This window comes from Elephantulus edwardii, unplaced genomic scaffold (assembly GCF_000299155.1).
Source record: "Elephantulus edwardii isolate Elephantulus edwardi_28Jun2011 unplaced genomic scaffold, EleEdw1.0 scaffold00063, whole genome shotgun sequence".
NCBI classification, from domain to species: domain Eukaryota; kingdom Metazoa; phylum Chordata; class Mammalia; order Macroscelidea; family Macroscelididae; genus Elephantulus; species Elephantulus edwardii.
Window position 1 is genome coordinate 4,149,762 of NW_006399813.1, and position 18,729 is coordinate 4,168,490.

At 46.1% G+C, this 18,729-nt stretch overlaps 1 protein-coding gene across 1 annotated transcript in view; it reads left to right on the forward strand.

The window, feature by feature from the left end:
• The window catches only part of TMCC2 (transmembrane and coiled-coil domain family 2), a 66,523-nt gene that overhangs the window by 15,776 nt on the left and 32,018 nt on the right, over window positions 1–18,729 (forward strand). The window contains exon 2 of the mRNA XM_006887913.1: window positions 9,345–9,866. Within this exon, the coding sequence (XP_006887975.1) occupies window positions 9,345–9,866 (522 nt within the window). The remainder of the gene's footprint in view (window positions 1–9,344; window positions 9,867–18,729) is intronic.

The following is an 18,729-nucleotide window of genomic DNA, read 5'->3' on the forward strand; positions in this document are numbered from 1 at the left end:
GCAGGGAGAAAAGTGCAACAGTGAGTGAATGGAAATCCAGAATCTCTGTAAATATTCATTAAAATTAATAATAATAAAAAAGTCTGGTCTGCATTACCCCCCCACCTTTTGATCAGGAGTCTTCACTGGAGTCGTGAATCAGAATGGTAGCCAAGCACCATCTAGTTTTTCTGGGTTTTGTGTCAAAGGAGGAAGTTGTTCATGGGGAAGATCAGCGATCCATCCTGTTTCCTTCCTCCTAGCTTTGACTTCATTCTGGTTTTATTCTAACCTACCTCATGAACTTTAGCATACTTCTCCACGCTGCTGGGAAGAAGGCACCGTCTCTGACTTCCCTTGACCTGATGGTGAGGAGGGCAGTGAAGACCCATAGTGGGGAGGGGTCTTGCTCAAGTCCTGGAATGGGCAGATCCAAGACTGCTTCATGGGCCCTATCTCCCCCAGGGTCAGGCGGTTTTGTTCTTTTTCGATCCTACTTTAGACACTGTTTAGGGGATATTTGAAGGAGGGGTATTTTTATCTACCTAGTTTAGTCTTGGAGTCTCTGTGTGTGCAAACTGTTGCTATTCTTGACTGCTAACTCAAAGGTGGGAGTGCAGATACACCCAGAGGCTCTTCAGCAAAAAGACCTGGTGATTGACTTTCTAAAAGTCAGCCATTGAGAACTCCGCCACACATGATGCTGCTGTGAATCAGCGTTCACTCGATGACAGCTGTTTGTGCAGTACTGGAGGAGGCAGGGCGCTGGCCAGTCAAAGTAAATTACACTAGTAGTTGAAAGTTCTAAGCCCTGGTCTTCTCAATTGCTTGCTAGGCTTCTGAAAGCTGGACAATAACTAAGGATGACAGAAGAAGAATTGATGCCTTTGAATTGCGCTGTTGGAGAAGAGCACTGAATATGTCATGGATGGCCAAGGGAACAAACAAGTCTGTGTTGGAGAAAGTGAAACAAGGGTGCTCCTTGGAGGCGAGGATGGCAAAACTCCATCGCACAGACTTCGGGAAGATTGTTACGGGGAGGCCAGTCATTAGAAAAGCACATCTTGCTTGGAGAGGTGGAGGGTCAGCGTAAAAGAGGAAGGTCTACAACAAGATGGCTTGATCCGGTGACTCTTAACAACGGGCTCAAATGTGCTAGAGGGGATGATGATGGCACAGGATAGGGCGGGGTTCAGATTTACTATTCATAGGGTCTCTATGAGTCACAGTCAACCTGACAGCACATAACAACAGTAACAACAACAGTTGACAGTTAATTTGTGTGGCTTAGACGATCCATTCAGCTGTGTTGTGCCTCGGATTCTTCATCTATAAAATGAAGGTACTGATACTATGATCTAGTAAATCCTACCTCTGAAGTTCCTGAACTTCTTGATATCTGTCCTTCGCTTTGACATTTCAGTGTTCTGGTGTAATATTCAGAGTTTCTTCTGACATCCATCTTGATCTTTTCTTCCTCTTCTTTGTAATGACCTTTTGCATTCTTCCTGGATGATATTCTTGATATTCTCCTGCAGCTCATCTGGTCTTCACTCATTAGTGTTCAAGGGCTCAAACCTGTTCCTGAGATGGTTTTGAAAGTCAGGAGGGATAGACTCAAGGTCAAACAAGTTTGTCCTGGAGAAGGTGAAACCAGGTTGCTCCTTGGAGGAGAGGGACATCATGCTTGGGAGGGTGGAGGGATAGCACAGGAGAGGAAGACCCTGGATGAAGTGGATTGATTCAGTGACTGGGGTAATGAGGGTAGGTGTATCAGAGACAATAAGATTGGCCCACGATAGAGCGGGGTTCAGGGCTGTTGTACGTAGGGTCAAGTGACTCGATGACACATAACAACAACAGCCTCCTAAGTTTCCTCCTCTCTCTCATTGCCATGCAGATGGAAGCCACTTATTGCTGACCCTCCAGTGGGTTTCTGAGGCTGTGAATCTCATGGGAGGAGATTGCCCCTCTTTCCCCCTCGGAGTGAGTGATGGATTTGAACTGCCAGGGAGGTGCAGCTCTGGGTTGGCAGCACAATGTCTTACAAAGTTCGCCACTAGAGCTCCTTCCTCCTAAGGTTAAGCTGGACTTAAACTTAGAATGATAGCGTAAACTTAACGCTTTGAAAAATGCTGTTGTGTAATTTTGAAAGAAACTGACCAAAGATTTAGGGATCCATGACAAGACGACAGATAGTGGCAGCTGTGATTCCTTTCCTGGCACCTCCACCATCTCCCGGGATGAGGGAGGAAAAATACCTCATAGTTCAGGCCCTCTAAGACATTTTAAAAAATTGTTTTGTACACAGAATTTTTTTTCTTTACTTAATATTGGTTTGCCTACAAGGTTCACAAGCATTGTGTTTCACACTGTTCTTCATTCATATTGTTTCATACAGTCATTACCATTCATTATGTTTTATAAAATTAGTCACCATTACCCTGTCTTTTCAGGTCTCCACTGGATCCTTCCCATTTCCTTCACCTCCTCCCCAACCCACCAAACTAAACAACCCTGTGGTTTTACCCCTATGCATCCTCACCTCTCTGTTCCCACTCCTTTCCCTTTCCCCCCTTGGATCCCCATAGCATGTTTTACTACTTATCCTTATATTTTTACAATAATGTCTTATGCATTATTTGTCCTTATAAGACTTGAGGTAGTTCACTCAGCAGAATGCTCTCCACTAAGACTTTTAGAAGGATAAAAATTTTTACTTGAGTGGATATAGAAGACATGCCTCAGTGTGAGAGAAGCCAGTTTAGGTGTGGCGTGGGTATGGAGAGGCAGGGAGGAGAGGAAGGGACTTGGAATAGAAAGCTAGAACGACAATTTGGAATATGTAATATGACTGTTTGGCCGAAGCTTCTGGTGAAATGCCAGTGCCAGCTGGCTCCATCTGAGATGCTTGGGGGGAGGTCTTGTGTCAGCGGGGTGAGAAGGATGGTGTCCTGGCTCCCTCCCTGGTCTGGAGTCCATGGTACCTGGTCAGGTTCAAATTCACGGTGGAGTCTGCTCCCAAGTCAGAGCTGGCTGGGTGCCTTGGTTTTACCCAGAGCAGATTAAAAAAAGGCCTCCTGCTCCTGCCCCTGCCCCAGGCTGGCCCTGAGAGGGTGGGAACTCCAGGGGTGGGGTGGAAGTGGACCTGGGTCTGCATGGCCTGATATCTCTAGATCTGCCCCAGACTGAAATTCTTCTTGGAATGGACTGCTGGTAGCCTTAGGAAAGAATTTTTCAAATTATTTCCTCATTTGAAAAATGAAGCCATTACTGTTGTTGCTATTAGCTCCCTGCTATTGAGTTGGTTCAGTCTCCTGGTGACCCTTCATAGAGTTTCTGAGGGTGCAAATCTTTATGGGAGGTGACCAATTTTCTCCTGCATTGGATTTGAATTTCTGGCCTTTTAGTTAGCAACCTAATGCATGAGACCCTATCCCGCCAGTCATTTTCTTTGTATCTGGAAGAATCAGCCAAGATAATGCATGAGAACAAGCCCTTGGCAATCTTGCAAATGGTTTGCTCATCGTGACCTGTGATAATGACACTTATCTGTAAAATGGGCCATGTGATGGCTCCTCACCTGCTTCTGAGGAATAAGGTGAAGAATGAAAATCCTAAATGTGGGTACAAATACATGGTGGCCAGTAGCAGTGGCAAAGTTTAACAGGCCAGCAAGTAATAAATGTTAGAGAGGATGTGGAGAGATAGGAACTCTTAAACATTGTTGGTGGGATTGTAAAATGGTACAACTATTCTGGAAGGCAGTTTGGCATTTCCTCAAAAAGCTGAACTTAGAAATTCCATATAACCCAGCTATTCCATTGCTTGGAATATACCCTGAGAAAATGAGACCTGAGACACAAAGATTTGTACACCAATGTTCATAGCAGCGTTATTCACTATCACAAGAACATGGAAACAGTGCAAATATCCAACCACAGTCAAATGGATTGAGAAAGTGTAGTGTATTTACATGATGGAATACTACACAGCACACAGGAGCAATGATTTTGAAAATTAATACATAACGTGGGAGGGACTGGAATGCATTATACTAAGTGAACTTAACTCAGTCCCATAAAGACAAATGCTGTATGAGACCATTGTTGTAGAAATAAAAAGTAACTAGTAAAATGGGTATGAGGATCCAGGGAGGGTTGGGTAGGAGCAGAGGAGTGAGGGTGAGCAGGGGAAAATCATAGGATTGCATGATTTGATGGGTAGAGCGAGTGGTTGTTGTTGTTATGTGCTGTTGAGTTGCTTGTGACTCATAGCAACCCTATGTACAACAGCCCTAAACCCTGCTCTGTCCTGTGCCAATCTTATTTTCTCTGACCCACCTACCTCTGTTACCCCAGTCACTGAATCAGTCTATCTCATTAGGGTCTTCCTCTCCTGTGCTGTCCCTCGACCCTCCCAAGCATGATGTCCCTCTCCAAGGACTGGTCCCTCCTGGCACCATGTTCAAAGTATGTCAAATGAAGCTTCAGAATCTTTGCCTCCAAGGAGCAGCCTGATTTCACCCTCTCCAAGACAGACCGGTTTCTTCTCTTAGCAGTCCATGGTACATTCAAATCTCTTCTCCAACATGACAGCTCAAAAGCATAAATTCTCTATCATTCCTAGTTATTGTCCAGTTCTCTGATGCATAACAAGTGATTGCAAAGACCATGGCCTGTATCAGGCGCACCTTAGTCTCCAGACTGATATCATCGCTCTTCAGTACTTTGGAGAGGCCTCTGACAGTAGACTTTCCCAATGCAATACGTCTTTTAATTTCCTGGCTGCTGGTGCCAAGCATGTTGATTGTGGAGCTAAGCAAACTAAAGCTGTTGACAACCTCAATTTCTTCACCATCCATCTTGATGCTGCCAATCAGCCCAGTGGTGAGAATCTTTGTTTTCTTCAGAATGAGCTCCAATCCTTATTGAAGACTGCAGTCCTTGACCTTCTGCAGCAAGTGCTTCAGGTCCTCCTCAGTTTCAGTAAGCAGGGTTGTGTCATCTGCATAACACAGATTGTGATGAGTCTTCCTCCAGTCCTAATGTCACATTCCTCCTCATAGAGCCCAGCCTCCCGGATAATCTGGTCTGCAGATAGATTGAAAAGTTATAGAGATAGGACACATCCCTGGCGTACACCCTTCCTAATTTTGAACCATGCAGTGTTTCCTTGCTCTGTTCTGATGTCTGTCCCCTGGTCCAAGTATAGGTTTCGCATAAGCATGATCACGTGTTCTGGGATTCACATTCTTCTTAGAGTCAGCCACAGTTTGTTATAGTTCACACAGTCAAACTATACCTTTGCATAGTCATGAAACACAGACATTCCTCTGGTCCTTCCTGCTTTCTTCCAAGATCCATCTAACTTTAGAGAGAATATCCCTAGTACCACGGCCTCCTTTAAACCCAGTCTGCACTGCTGGCAGTTCCCTGTGGAAGTGCTGTTCCAGTCATTTTTGGATAATCTTCAGCAGAATCTTGCTTGCATGTGATATTAATGATATTGTTCAGTGATTTCCACAATCTGTTGGATCACCTTACTTTGGAATGGGAACAAATATAGATCTCTTCTAGTCAGTTGGCCAGGTGGTTGTCCTCCAGATTTCTTGGCAGAACTTGGTGAGCACATCTAGGGCAGCATCTGTTTGTTGAAATATATCAGATGGTATACCATCAATTCCTGGGGCCTTGTTTTTTGCCAGTTCTTTCGGAGCAACTTGAACTTCTTCCTTCTTCTTGCTCATACATTGTTTCATGAAATTCTTCTGTGTTCGCCAACTCCTTTTGGTATAGTGATTCTGTATACTCTGTTCATCATCTTTTAATTCTTCCTAGATCATTTAATATTCTGCCCAAAACATCCTTAAGTGTTGCAACACAAGGCTTAAATTTGTTCTTCAGTTCCTTCAGCTTAAGAAATGCTGAACGAGTTCAGCCCCTTTGATTTTCCGACTCCAGCTCTTTGCACATTTCATAATACTTTGTCTTCCCACGCTGCCCTTTGAAATCTTCTGTTCGACTCCTTAATATCTTAATGCAAAAGTTGGGAACAGAAAAGAAGGATCAGTAGTTGAAAAACATGGACTTGGTGACACAAATGAAGCTGGAGATAGAATGACAGAATTTTGCATAATCAACTATTAATTGCAAATATATTTTATAAGAAACATAAATGCAGGTTATACACATGGATTTCACCTGTTGGTATGCATAGGCATCAGATTGATTACATCTGTGAAAAGAACTGCTGGAGAAGCTCAATATCAGCTGTGAAAACTAGGCCAGGAGCTAATTGTGGAACAGACCACTCATATGCAAGTTTAAGCTGAAGCTGAGGAAAATCAAATCCAAGGCAACCAAAATATGACCTTGAACCTATCCCACCTGAATTTCAAAACCATCTCAGGAACCGGTTTGAGATTGAACACTAATGAGCGAAGACCAGATGAGTTGTGAGAGGATATCAAGAATATCATCCAGCAAGAATGCAAAAGGTCATTATAAAGACAGAGGAGGAAGAAAAGACCAAGATAGATGTCAGAAGAAACTTTGAATATTGCGCTAGAGTGCCAAGAAGCCAAAGAAAAGGGAAGAAGTAAAAAAAATGTATACAAACTTTGTAAGCAAGTCAGTGTAAAAGAAAAATTCCTTTTTTAAAAAAAACCCCAAAACAAAAGGAAATCCCACAAATACGTGGTGGGAGCTATTTCCAAAGAATCGACCACTGATAACCCTGTAGAGCCTAATTTTACTCCTGACACCTGTGAGGTCGATGTGAGAATTGACTCATTGGCAACAAACTTGTAGCTTATTTACTTTCAGCTGTCTGCAGACCTCTGTGCTGGGGAGTCGGGGACACGGCAGGCTCAGGAAGCTTAGAAGATCCTGGGCTTGTTTTCTTTTAGTTTCTGAATGGTCTGAGTTTTCCTGCAACGAAACTTTGTTTCTGGGCAACCAGAAGATTAAGATGTGTGTAATTTTTGGAGAATGTTTAAAGAAAAGTTAATGAGGCCGTCTCGAGAGACTGTGGGCTGTTCTACACAGATGCAGACCTGCTATGGCTCATTGAGCTTCAAATTACGAGGTTCTGAGTTTCCCCTCTTAGGAGTTAGAGGGTGGTTCTCTCCCAGCCTTGCAAGGCCTGAGCCCTCCTCCCAACCACTCACAGGCTCTGCGGAGAGCTGGTCAGGCCAGATAAGCCCTTCTCCTGATGACTGTCTGGGGCTAGACCAAGGCTTGCTTCAGCCTGGTTGGGACTTCCATCCTTCTCTCCCTGCACTTCTGCCTGAAGAGTGGGTGGAGGACCTCAGAGGCATGCTAAGAGGGACTGAGGGCTAAGTCAGGACATCACTGGACTCTTGAACCTCTTTGGCTTGTTCCTGTCTGAGCAGAAAGATGCTCATTAGAATGGCTAATTCTGGTATGTGTGCTAAGGAATTGCTTCCCTGATCAACTCCATTTAAGGTAGGCCCATAGAAACCGCAACCTCATTGCTGTTAAGTGGGAATCAACTCATCACAGACTGTCCTGTAGGTTTTCTGGGGCTGTAACTTACACGGGAGGAGATTGCCCATCTTTGTCCTGTGGAGTCACTGGTGAGTTTGAACCACCAAAGAAGTGCAGCCTTTGGGTTAACAATGCCACTCCCTGAGAACTCTGTGTCAGGGTGTAGGTAGAAAATGCCCCTAGAAGTCAAGTTCATTTACCTGTCAGCAATATCAGGAGTGAGAGTGGCTGCAGATAACAGAAAATGGTTCTAAAGTCGTAGAGCAAAGATGCTGGTGTGGACAGCCAAGGTGACACCAATTCAGTGATGGTGGTACAGCGTTTAAGCACTGACCTGTTAACTGAAAGGCTGGCCATTTGCATTTACATATTGTCCCTGTGGGAGAAGAGACCTGGGGATTTGCTCCCAAAGAAGTTTGTCTTTCGGGTAGAATTGCACCCCAACCCTATGAAGCGCAATTCCACACTATTCTATAGGGTCACTAGGAGTTGTTGGCTGTTACCAAGTGGGTCACCAACGCATGGTGAGCCCATGTACAATGGAACCGCCCCGTCCTGAGTTATCTTCATGTCTTCATGATTGGTTATATGCACCATCGTGATCCATAGCATTTTCAGTTTTTGTGTTTTTGTAATTAGATACACAGACCTCTTTTTCTAGCCCTTCTTTTCCTATAAACTTTATTGAGATTTAGTGAGCATTATAGCAACATGTAGTATGTTGGCCAGGAATCGAACCTTGAGTCTGTCATGTGGAAGCCGAGAATTATACCACTGAATGACGATAGCTGCTGTCGATGGAGATGCTGTTCTTTACTGTCAAGTCAGAACCAACCCACAGCTGACCCTTTAGTGGGTTTTCAGAGCAGTTAAGACACGGGAGATTGCTCATTTTTCTTCTGCAGAGCAGCTGGTGGATTTGAACCATGTACCTTTGAGTTGGCAATACAGCTTCTTACCACTGAGCCACTAGAGTTTACTTAGAAATGAAGATTTATTGAATTAATGAAACAAGAATCTCAGGATAGGCAGTTTGCGTTTCGGCTTGTATGATGTCTAAGCTCTTCTTTAGGGCTCCAACATCTCTGGAGTCATTCAGGCCAGTCACGTTGCTTCTACACAATGGTTGCTGCATCTCCAGGCATTGCTTCTGCATTCGAGGCAGAATGAAATAGGAAGGACCAGTGCTTTTATCAGGAAAGCCAGTGTTCCCAGATAGCTTTAGCTTGCTTTTCGTCGCCCAAAACTATGCCATGCAGCTTCCCCTAGCAACAAGAGAGGCTGTCGGGGCAGAAAATTTTGCTAAAATACATTGTAATCTTGCCATTTGGTTGATTAGAAAGAAAGAGGACTAGATACTGGGTAGGCAGTTGGTGTCTGCTACAGTGATATGAGTGGTGTGCCCCAGTTTTCCCAAGCAGGGTCACAATGAGGCATCTTTGGAAACTGATAGCTTGGTCAGAAAGAGCCAGTGTGGCCTGAAAGCAGGCCTAATGTAGAAAGAGGGAGAGGTCAGGAAGAAGAGTAAAGAACTGAACTCATTGAACTGTGTGTGCCACTGAACCCAGGCTGTGCTCACAAGAGCATGGCTCCCAGAACACTGAACCCACATGCTGGTTTGGAAGGTCCTATATGAGCCGCATTGGCACACTTTGTTTGGGAAAGAGAGGGCTGGGTTGCCACCTTTCTGAAAAGCCCCTTTTAAGCACCATCAGCCATTCACAGGGCTCTTCCAGAGCCAGCTCTAGTAGTTTTGTGGTTCCCCCAGGGCAGAGCCCCCACTGCTACCCCCAGCTGACTAAGTTCAGGAGCTTTGCACACTCATCAATGCGCTTGTCATCTCCTCCCCTTCAGAAAATCCAGCAGCTCTCGGAGGGCTCCATGTTTGGCCACGGCCTGAAGCACCTGTTCCACAGCCGCCGGCGCTCGCGGGAGAGGGAGCAGCAGGCGACTCAGGACAGCCAGCAGTCGCACCACCAGGGCATGTCTGACCATGACTCCCCCGACGAGAAGGAGCGCTCCCCGGAGATGCACCGCGTCTCCTACGCCATGTCCCTGCACGACCTGCCCGCCCGGCCCACCGCCTTCAACCGTGTGCTGCAGCAGATCCGCTCCCGGCCCTCCATCAAGCGGGGCGCCAGCCTGCACAGCAGCAGCGGGGGCGGCAGCCGTCGCACCAAGAGCAGCTCACTGGAGCCCCAGCGGGGCAGCCCCCACCTGCTGCGCAAGGCCCCGCAGGACAGCAGCCTGGCGGCCATCCTGCACCAGCACCAGGGCCGGCCCCGCTCCTCGTCCACCACTGACACGGCCCTGCTGCTGGCTGACAGTGGCAACGTGTACCTCCTGGCCGAGGAGGCCGAGGGCATCGGAGACAAGGTGAGGCCAAAGGAGAAAGGCTCTCTGAGTGGGTGGGTGGGCGCCTACTCAGAGCAAAGAGTTGTCAGGCTGCTGGGAGACCTGGGCTGGGGTTGAAGTGGGTGCTGACACCCAGCTCTCTTATCAGCTCTGGTTGGAGGTGTCAGACGTATGACTAAGCCAAAGCAAGAGTAAATTTTTTTTTTTTTTAAATGGCAAATTTGTGTTTGGATTTACACGCCTGTTTTCCAGAACTGTTTACTGTTTTGGTCTGTTCTGCTTAAGCATCTTGTGAAAAGGCATTGAATATTGTAGTTAATTAAGAGCACAAATTAGAACTCAACCCTGCTTCTGCCCCTTAGTAGCTGGGCAAGTTCCTTAGTCTCTGAGTACCTCAATTTTTTCCAATGGAAAATGGGGATAATCAATCATTGTAGGATGGTAGGAGAATTAAATGAGTTCATGTGGCAGGGCTGTCTTGGAGAGGGTGAAACCAGGTTGCTCCTTGGAGGTAAGGATTTTGAAACTCTTTCTCACATACTTTGGGCATGTTGCCAGAAAGGACCGGGCCTTGGAGAAGGGGAGAAGGACATCATGCTTGGAAGAGTGAAGGGTCAGTGCCAGAGAGGAAGACTGTGGATGAGATGGATTGTCACAGTAACTGGGGTAATGGGGGTAGGTGTGTCGGTGTCAGTGAGATTGGCTCAGGACAGGCAGGGTTCAGAGCTATTATTCATAGGGTTGCTATGAGTCGCAGGCAACTCGATGGCATATAACAGCAACAATATGAGTAACACCCGAAGCAGAGCCTCACCCAGAATTGTTTTTATTGTAAACTACCAATTAAGCTGGAGCTCTGGTGACAGAGTCCCAAGGGTTCAAATCCATCCACTGTTTTGAGAGAAAAAGATGGGCATTCTACTCCCAGTACCAATTTACAGCCCTGAAAACCTGCTGGAGGGTGGCTTTGAGTCAGAATTCACTCCATAGTAATAAGTGAGCCAATGAATGACCACCCGAGGAAGCCAGTGGAGGAACACAGGAGGAGTTGTTTGGTAGGGAGAAAAGCCCAATGGACACTTGATGAATGTATGCGTTCATTCTTATGTGTTTTAAGTGTTGATTATTGCAGTGCTGCATGAGCTAGGCTGGCTGTCCACCATCCAGAAGGGGAGACAGATGGGAGAGTGGAAAGTTAATGACAGCAGGGTGATGAGGATTCTGATGGGTGCTGTGGGAGCTTTGAGGAGAGTGTGCAGCACAGAAGGAGTGAAGAAGGGGTGTTGGAGAAGACCTAGAGAAAACTGTTCAATGACTCTTGAAGGAGTATAATTTAGCCAGTAGACAGTTGAGGGTAGAGGGTTGATTGTGGTTGGAGTGTCCAGTATTTTTAGGGACTGGCGGGTAGAGAGAGGCCTTGCCATGTGTGGCCAGGAGGAGTGTGAAGCTTCTGAAGGTTGACAGGCAGAAATTGTTGGGCAGAGGTTGTCTCTTAGGGTCTTGGTGTAGACAATAGAAAGCGTGGAGCTGAGTGGGAGGGCTTGCCTGACACAGCAGAGGCACCGGCTGAGGTGGGAGGCTCTGAGTTTAACAGGGAGCACTCCCAGTGGCTTTGGCTTGTTTCCCTTCTGGTGGTGGTCAGTGGTCATCCCTCTCAGTAGCCAGAGGGTAGGGACAGAGCTGAAGGGCTGTCAGGCTGGTCTGGGGAGGGAGTTTGTTGGGTTGCTGTTAAGGACGTGGCTGACAGAGGGATTGGGAATGTGGGCCAGAGAGTGTTCAAAGGACTTGATCTTAGTGGATATGGAAGAAGGCTGGGAAGTATGGTGGACACAGGCAGGCTGAGGGTCATGGGGAGCGGCAGGGACATTGACAGTAAAGAGGAGAGACAGGTCATTGGAATTTACGATTTTGGGAATTGAAATAGGAGAGAATTATTGTTCTCACAGGAGGGTAGCTGACATGGGATGAATTGAAGGATGTTTATTGTACTTTTGCACAAATAATGCATGTGTTGCAGGATTTTCTGGTCAATAATATAACCCATCACATTCATTTCGTGTTCATGCTACTGATGCAAGTGTAATATATGGGGAAATGGTCATTTGAGAAGGCAAGAGCCAAGCCGTTAGGTTGTTGTGTCCATGGAACATTGGAATCCACTGACCGCTGGCAGGACTTGATGAGAGGAAGCCTGGCCAGAGTGTTGTGGACTAGGGGTCAGGGAGTGGTCAAGAGCGAGGACAGGGGTGGCTTTTGTGAGTGGGTAGAATGTGATGGCAGGGACCTTACAAGAATGCAGGCTTCTCTGTGAGGGTGAAGGTGTGATGCTGTGGAAGCAACACAAGGACCAGCCAAGTCATAGAGTATTGGAGAGAAAGGAGGAAGAGAGTAACTTGGACTTGACCAGGCTACAGGGAAGGAGAGCTGCAGTCAAAGCCTGGAGTGGAACAAGTGTCCTTGGACTGGTTGAGTTCCAGGCACCTTTGGGAGGTATCGAGGCAGAAAGGACCAGCTCACATGGCAGAAAGGACTGGGCTAGGGGAGAACTTTGGAAGTCAGTACTGCATGAGGACATAATCCCCCAAAGGGCATGGAATATGGGCGGGAATAGTGTACATGCGGTGGAATGAAGAGGGCAGAGGCTTGAAAGAGAATCGATGCTGAGTGGTATAGAAATAAGAGTGTGAGAACTAATGAATGACCCCTTACAATTGGGCCTGTGATGTTGGATGGGATATGTGCATGCCGTAATAGAAGACCCCAAACTAGGAAGCTTAAAGCAATAGAAATGTGTTGTGCCATGGTTCTAGAAGATGGAAGTCTGAGTGCAGTGTGTCAGCAGGGTCATGCTTTCTCTGAGGGTTCTAGGGAAGATCTTCCCTCTTCTGCCCCCACTTGTGGTGGCCCCACACCTCAACTTGTAGCTGAATCACTCCCGTCTCTCTGTGTCTTCACGTGGCTGTCTTCCTTCTGTGTCTCTGTAGAAGGGCACCAGTTTCCTCAGGATGAGACCCACCCTCCACCAGTATGACCTCATATTAACACAAAGCCATTTGACTCTGTGGATCATGACAAGTTGTGGCTCACATTGAGAAGAATGGGAATCCCAGAGCACTTTGCTCATGTGGAACCTATATCTGGACCAGGAGGCTTTTGTGCGAACAGAGCAGGGGACACTGCATGGTTTAAAATTGAGAAGGGAGTGCATCACAGTTGTATTCTCTCTTCATTCCTATTTAATAAGAATGCAGAGAAGAGTGGCATCACTCTGTATTGGAAGGAAACTCATCAATAACCTGTGTTATGCAGATGACACAACCTTGCTTGCTCAAAGTGAGGAGGATTTGAAATACTTGTTGCAGAAGAACAAGGAATGCAGCTTTCGGTATGGATTTGCATCTCTATGTCAAGAAAACAAAGATTCTTCCCACTGGACATAGGCAACATCATGGTGGAAGGAGAGGAGATTGAAACTGTCAACAGCTTCGTCTTGTTTGTATCTACAATTAACACCCTTGGTACTGTTGTTGTTGTTGTTAAGTAGACAACTCATAGTGACCCTGTGAATGAAAGACCTGAACAATTGTATAACTTTCATCCTTTCTCCAAGTTCATAGGGTTTCCAGAGGCAAGCTGTTTCAGAAGTGGATGCTACTCCTTCCAAGCTTGTTTTAATCGGGAAGCTTCACCAAATACTGTCCACCATGGATAACCTTTATCACATTTGACACATCAGTGTCACAGTGTTCAGCATCACAGCAACCATGAGTTACTTCTGTACAGCAAATGGACAGACCAGTGTATACCACTTAGAAGAATGACCAAAACCCAATTAAAACCAGGCCTGAGGACCACAGATTAAAATCACACACCTCTGGCTTGATAGCATCACTTTCTGACCACTAGACCAAATGAGCTCTCTTTATGTTGTTGTTGTTGTTGTTCTTGTTGTTACGTGCTGTTGAGTTGTATAGATGACTCATAGCAACCCTATGAACAAAAGACCTGAACACTTGTATAACGTTTATTGTTTCTCCAAGTTCATAGGATTTCTAGAGGCAAGCCCTTTCGGAAGTGGATGCCACTTCTGCTTCCAAGCTTGTTGTAATTGGGGAGCTCCATCAAACACTATCCACCATGGGTAACCATTATTGAATTTGACACATCAGTATCCCCTTGATACTAGCAGGCAGGAAATAAGGAGACGTATTGCATTGGGAAAATAGCAGTTAGAAGCCTCACCGAATTATTGAGGAGTTTGAGGACTAAAGTATGTCTGACTCAGGCCATGGTCTTTCCGATTACTTGCTATGCATCTGAGAGCTGGATAATGAATAAGGACAACAGAAAAAAAGAATTGACACCTTTGAGCTGTGGTGTTGGAGAACAGCACGGCCAAGAGAACAAATAGATATGTCTTTCAGAGGGTGCACCTGGAGTACTCTTTGAAGGCAAGAATGATGTGCTTTGCCTCACTTGCTTTGGGAATGTTGGTAGAAGGGGCTTTTCTTTGGACAGGGACATGATGCTGGGAAGGGTGGAGGGTGAGTGAAAGAGAGGAAGACCCTCAGCTATGTGGATTGACATGGTTGACTACCACAACGAGCTCTAGTGTGTCAGGAAGTGTGAGGATGGCACAGAATAGGATGGGATTCAGATCTTTTGGTCATTGGGTCGCTGTGAGTCAGACTTGACTCAGTAGCACCTAACAACAATAACTAACCATTGTATTTGTGGAGCTCTGGTGACTTAGTGGTAAGGAATTGCACTACCAATGCAAAGGTATGCGGTTCATATCCACCAGCTGCTGTTAGGGAAAGATGGGCAAGTCTCCTCCCATGCAGTTAACTGCCTCTTGAAAATCCACCAAAAGGTCAGCTCACCCATATACTACAACAACAACAAATTATATCTACAAAGAATATCTCCAAATAGTGTCACGTTCATACCTGGGGTTAGGACTTGAATACATCTTGTTGGGAGACATGAACAATGCACCATTTACCAGTTGTTACCAGAGCAGATATATGACTATACACAGCTCTAGAGCTGGCCTCACATCAGCTCGTAAACTTTTGTGCATCTTGAGGTTAGCATACTTTCGGAAGTTCATTCTCTCAGCAAATGTTTCTGTGCATGCGATATGTCAGGTCTGTCTAGCAGCTCACGTTTATTTTGCACGTCTCTGACTTATGAAGTGTTTTTGTAGATAGTTTCATGAACTCATTAAAACAGTCTTATGATAAAGATAAGCCAGGTGATATGATAATATCTAACTTTTAGAAATAAGCTCAAAGAGTAGATTAAGAGACAGAGCTGGGGCTAGAACCTGGTTCCTTGCCCGCAAGTCCAGTGTTCTTCCCATATTATGCTGTGTGGCCACTGCATGTGCCACCACTAGTGACAGGCAGACACAGCCTTCATAACATGCTCAACACAACACATCACATCACAACACAACCCCCCAACTCTGCTTCAGCATCGTCATTCCCAGTCAGCGCACTTTCTGATCACTGACTATGGAATCATTTCATATATTTCACAACTGACCTTGGCTCTAAATGTCTTTAAAAAGAAAGAACTTTCCCTCAGGTATTGATGATCCATTTGTCGACAGCAGACCCTCACCTTGTCAACATTCCAGTCAACCCAGCATTTGCCTCTTGCCTTCTTCATCAATACCGTGGGCCCCTTCACCATGTAACCCCTGGCTTCTTTTTCACTGACAAATACTTACTGAGCACTTAGCAGGCATTATTGTAGAGACTAGGAATCTAACAGTGGCTGAAAACAAAGCTCCTCATCTTATGGAAGAGTCCTAGGGTGTTGTTGTTGTTATGTGCCATTGAGTTCCTTGCGACTCATAGCGACTCTATGTACAAGAGCCCTAAATGCTGTTCTATCCTGTGCCAACCTCACCATCTCAAACACACTCATTCCCACCACTCCACTCACAGAATTGATCTATCTCATCGAGGGTCTTCCTCTCTGGCACCATCCCTCCACTCTCCCAAACATTATGTCCCTCTCCAAGGACTAATCCTTCCCTGCAACATGGCCAAAGTATGTCAGACAAAGCTTCAGAATCCTTGACTCGAAGGAGCATTCTGGCTTCACCTTCTCCAGGACAAACCTGTTTGTTCTCCTAGCAGTCCATGGTATATTCAACACTCTTCTCCAGCACCACAGCTCAAAGGCATCAATTCTCTTTCTAGCATCCCTATTCACTTTCCAACTCTCTGATGCATAGCACGTAATTGCAAAGACTATAACCCAGATCAGGCGCACCATAGTCTCCAGCCTGACGTCGTTGCTCTTCAGTATTCTTGAGAGGTCCCTCACAGCTGACTTTCCCAATGCAATTCATCTCTAGATTTCCAGGCTGTTGTTACCAAGAGTGTTGACTTTGGAACCAAGTAAACTAAAACTGTTAACTATCTCAATCTCTCCACCGTCCATACTGATGCTGCCAGTTGGCCCAATGGTGAGGATCTCTGTTTTCTTCATATTGAGCTTCAATCCATATTGAAGACTGCAGTCCTTGACCTTCTGCAGCAAGCGCTTCAGGTCCTCCTCAGTTTCAGCAAGCAGGGTTGTGTTATCTGCATAACGCAGGTTGTTGATTACTTTTCCACCAATCCTGATGTCACATTTCTCCTCATACAGCCCAGCGTCTCAGATGATCTGTTTTGCATACAGATTGAAAAGGTATGGAGACAAAACACATCCCCGAAGGACCCCTTTCTTGATTTTGAACCATCCAGTGTCTCCCTGCTCTGTTCTGACGACTGCCTCTTGGTCCAAGTATAGGTTTCGCATTAGCACAATCAAATGTTCTGGGATTCCCATTCTTCTCAGAGTCAGGCATAGCTTGTTGTGATCCACACAGTCAAAAGGTTATGCATAGTCAATGAAGCACAGATAGACAGTCCTAGGGTAGTGTAAATAAATGGTCAGTGTGCTCAGCTGGGAATCAAAAGGTGATAGCTTTGAGTCTACCTGATGATTTGTTTCTGAAGTCAGCCCCTGAAGACCCCACGGGGCACAATTTTATTGTTCACACATGAAGTTGCCATGAGTTGGAATAGACTTGATGGCAGCTGGGAACTGGTCTTCCCGTGATGCTTGCATTTTAGCTTGTCAGAGGAAGCAAACGTAAGAGAGTACACGGTCCGTCATATTGTGATGAGGTCTAAGAAGCAAGGCAGAAGTGGATTGAGGGGCCAGAGAGTGGTGAGATAGGCATGCTATTATGACAGGCTGGTCAGCAAAAAAGCTGTCTTGATAATCAAGATAATAACCATGGGGATATTTGTGGCAGAGCACCTCAAGAAGTGCAACATTGAATGAGTAATTTCTTTTAAAAAAGTGAACTTGGGAAGGAGGAAGGGAGGGACAGGGAGTAAAATGTGCAACAGTGAATGAATGAAAATCTAACTTTTCTGTAAACTTTTGTTAAAAATCACAAGTAAAATAAAAAATATTTTTTTAAGAAATAAGTAAGTGCAAAGGCCCTGAGGTAAGAAAATACTTGGAGTGTTCAAGAAACCACTAGTTGTGGCTGCATACATAGAGTGATCAGTGGACGAGTACAGAAAATTCAACAGGTAGGTGGGGGCGTGGGTGGGTATAAGAGTGGCCAGAAAGTGAGGAGGGTTAAATACAGCCTAATGGACTAGGAAAAGGATTTTGGATTTTTTTTAAGTGAGATAAGAAGTCGTTAGGAGGTTTTGTGCGGATGAGTGACACCTTTTAAGAAGATCACTCTGGCGGCTGTTGGAATAGACTGAGAACAAGGCTGTGTGTAGGAGGCCTGGAGAGGAAGCTGTTGGAATATCCCAGGGCTGAGAGCATAGTGACTTGCAGCAAGGTGGGAGTGCTGGAGGTGGTGACAATAGTTGGATTCTGGATCTGCTTCAGAGACTGAGCTGCAAGGATTCCCGACAAATTGGATGTGGAGCCTGATGGAAAGAGAGCAGCCAGAGATGGCTCGCAGGGCGTCGGCCTCAGCAAGTAGGAAGTAGCAGCCACTAACTAAGTCAGGAAAGGTGACGTCCGGGGCAGCTATTTGGCAAAGGCAGAGGGCGCTGGCTTTCGAGCCTAGCTTTGGGCATGCCAAGTTTGCCACAGCTCTTAAACATCCGTGTGGAACTGCCAAAGAAGCAGTCAGTTGCTTGAGTCTGGAATCCTGGGGAGAGATCCAGGGTGGAGGCATAAACTTGGGAGTTGCCAGCATACAGACAGGATTAAGAACCACGGGCCCTGTACCACTTCGCAGGTGGAAGTGGGGAGAAGGCTGTGCAAAAAGTGCTGTCTGAGGAGTTGACTCAGAGAGTCATTGGGCACTGGGAGATGGAGAACTGGAGGGGTCCAGCGTAAAGGGTTATCACCCAAATTGTGTCGGTGCCCTGCAGACCGGGTCTCCCTCTCAACGCTGGGTCAGTGAATACATTTAAAAATGAAATGTATAATCCTAGTAAACCAGGAGCCCTGGCATGATAGCTCTTCTGAAAGGACAGAGAACGTGAACGCTGTGGCCTTCTGGTGCCCAGAGTCTTGCAGGGTGATCTCCAACTGTCCAAGCAGGTGGAGGGATGGGCGGTGAGGCACTGACTGGCCCAAGGGGACGACAGACCGCTGGTGCTTGCTAATGGGGAATGCAGGAGGCTGGGGGCTTCCAGGGCAGAGGCATCAGCCAGTGACCTGCTTTCCCCCCCGGCTCCTGTTTGGTCTCTCGCTGCCCCTAGGATACCCAGAGTATCTGTATGCTTCCCATGTGGGGGACACCAGCTCAGAGACTTGGGAAATTGGACTAGAGTTAAGAATGGTAATAGGGAAATGGCTGTTACCGTGACAGTACCATGTCCTCATTTAGATTGTTCAC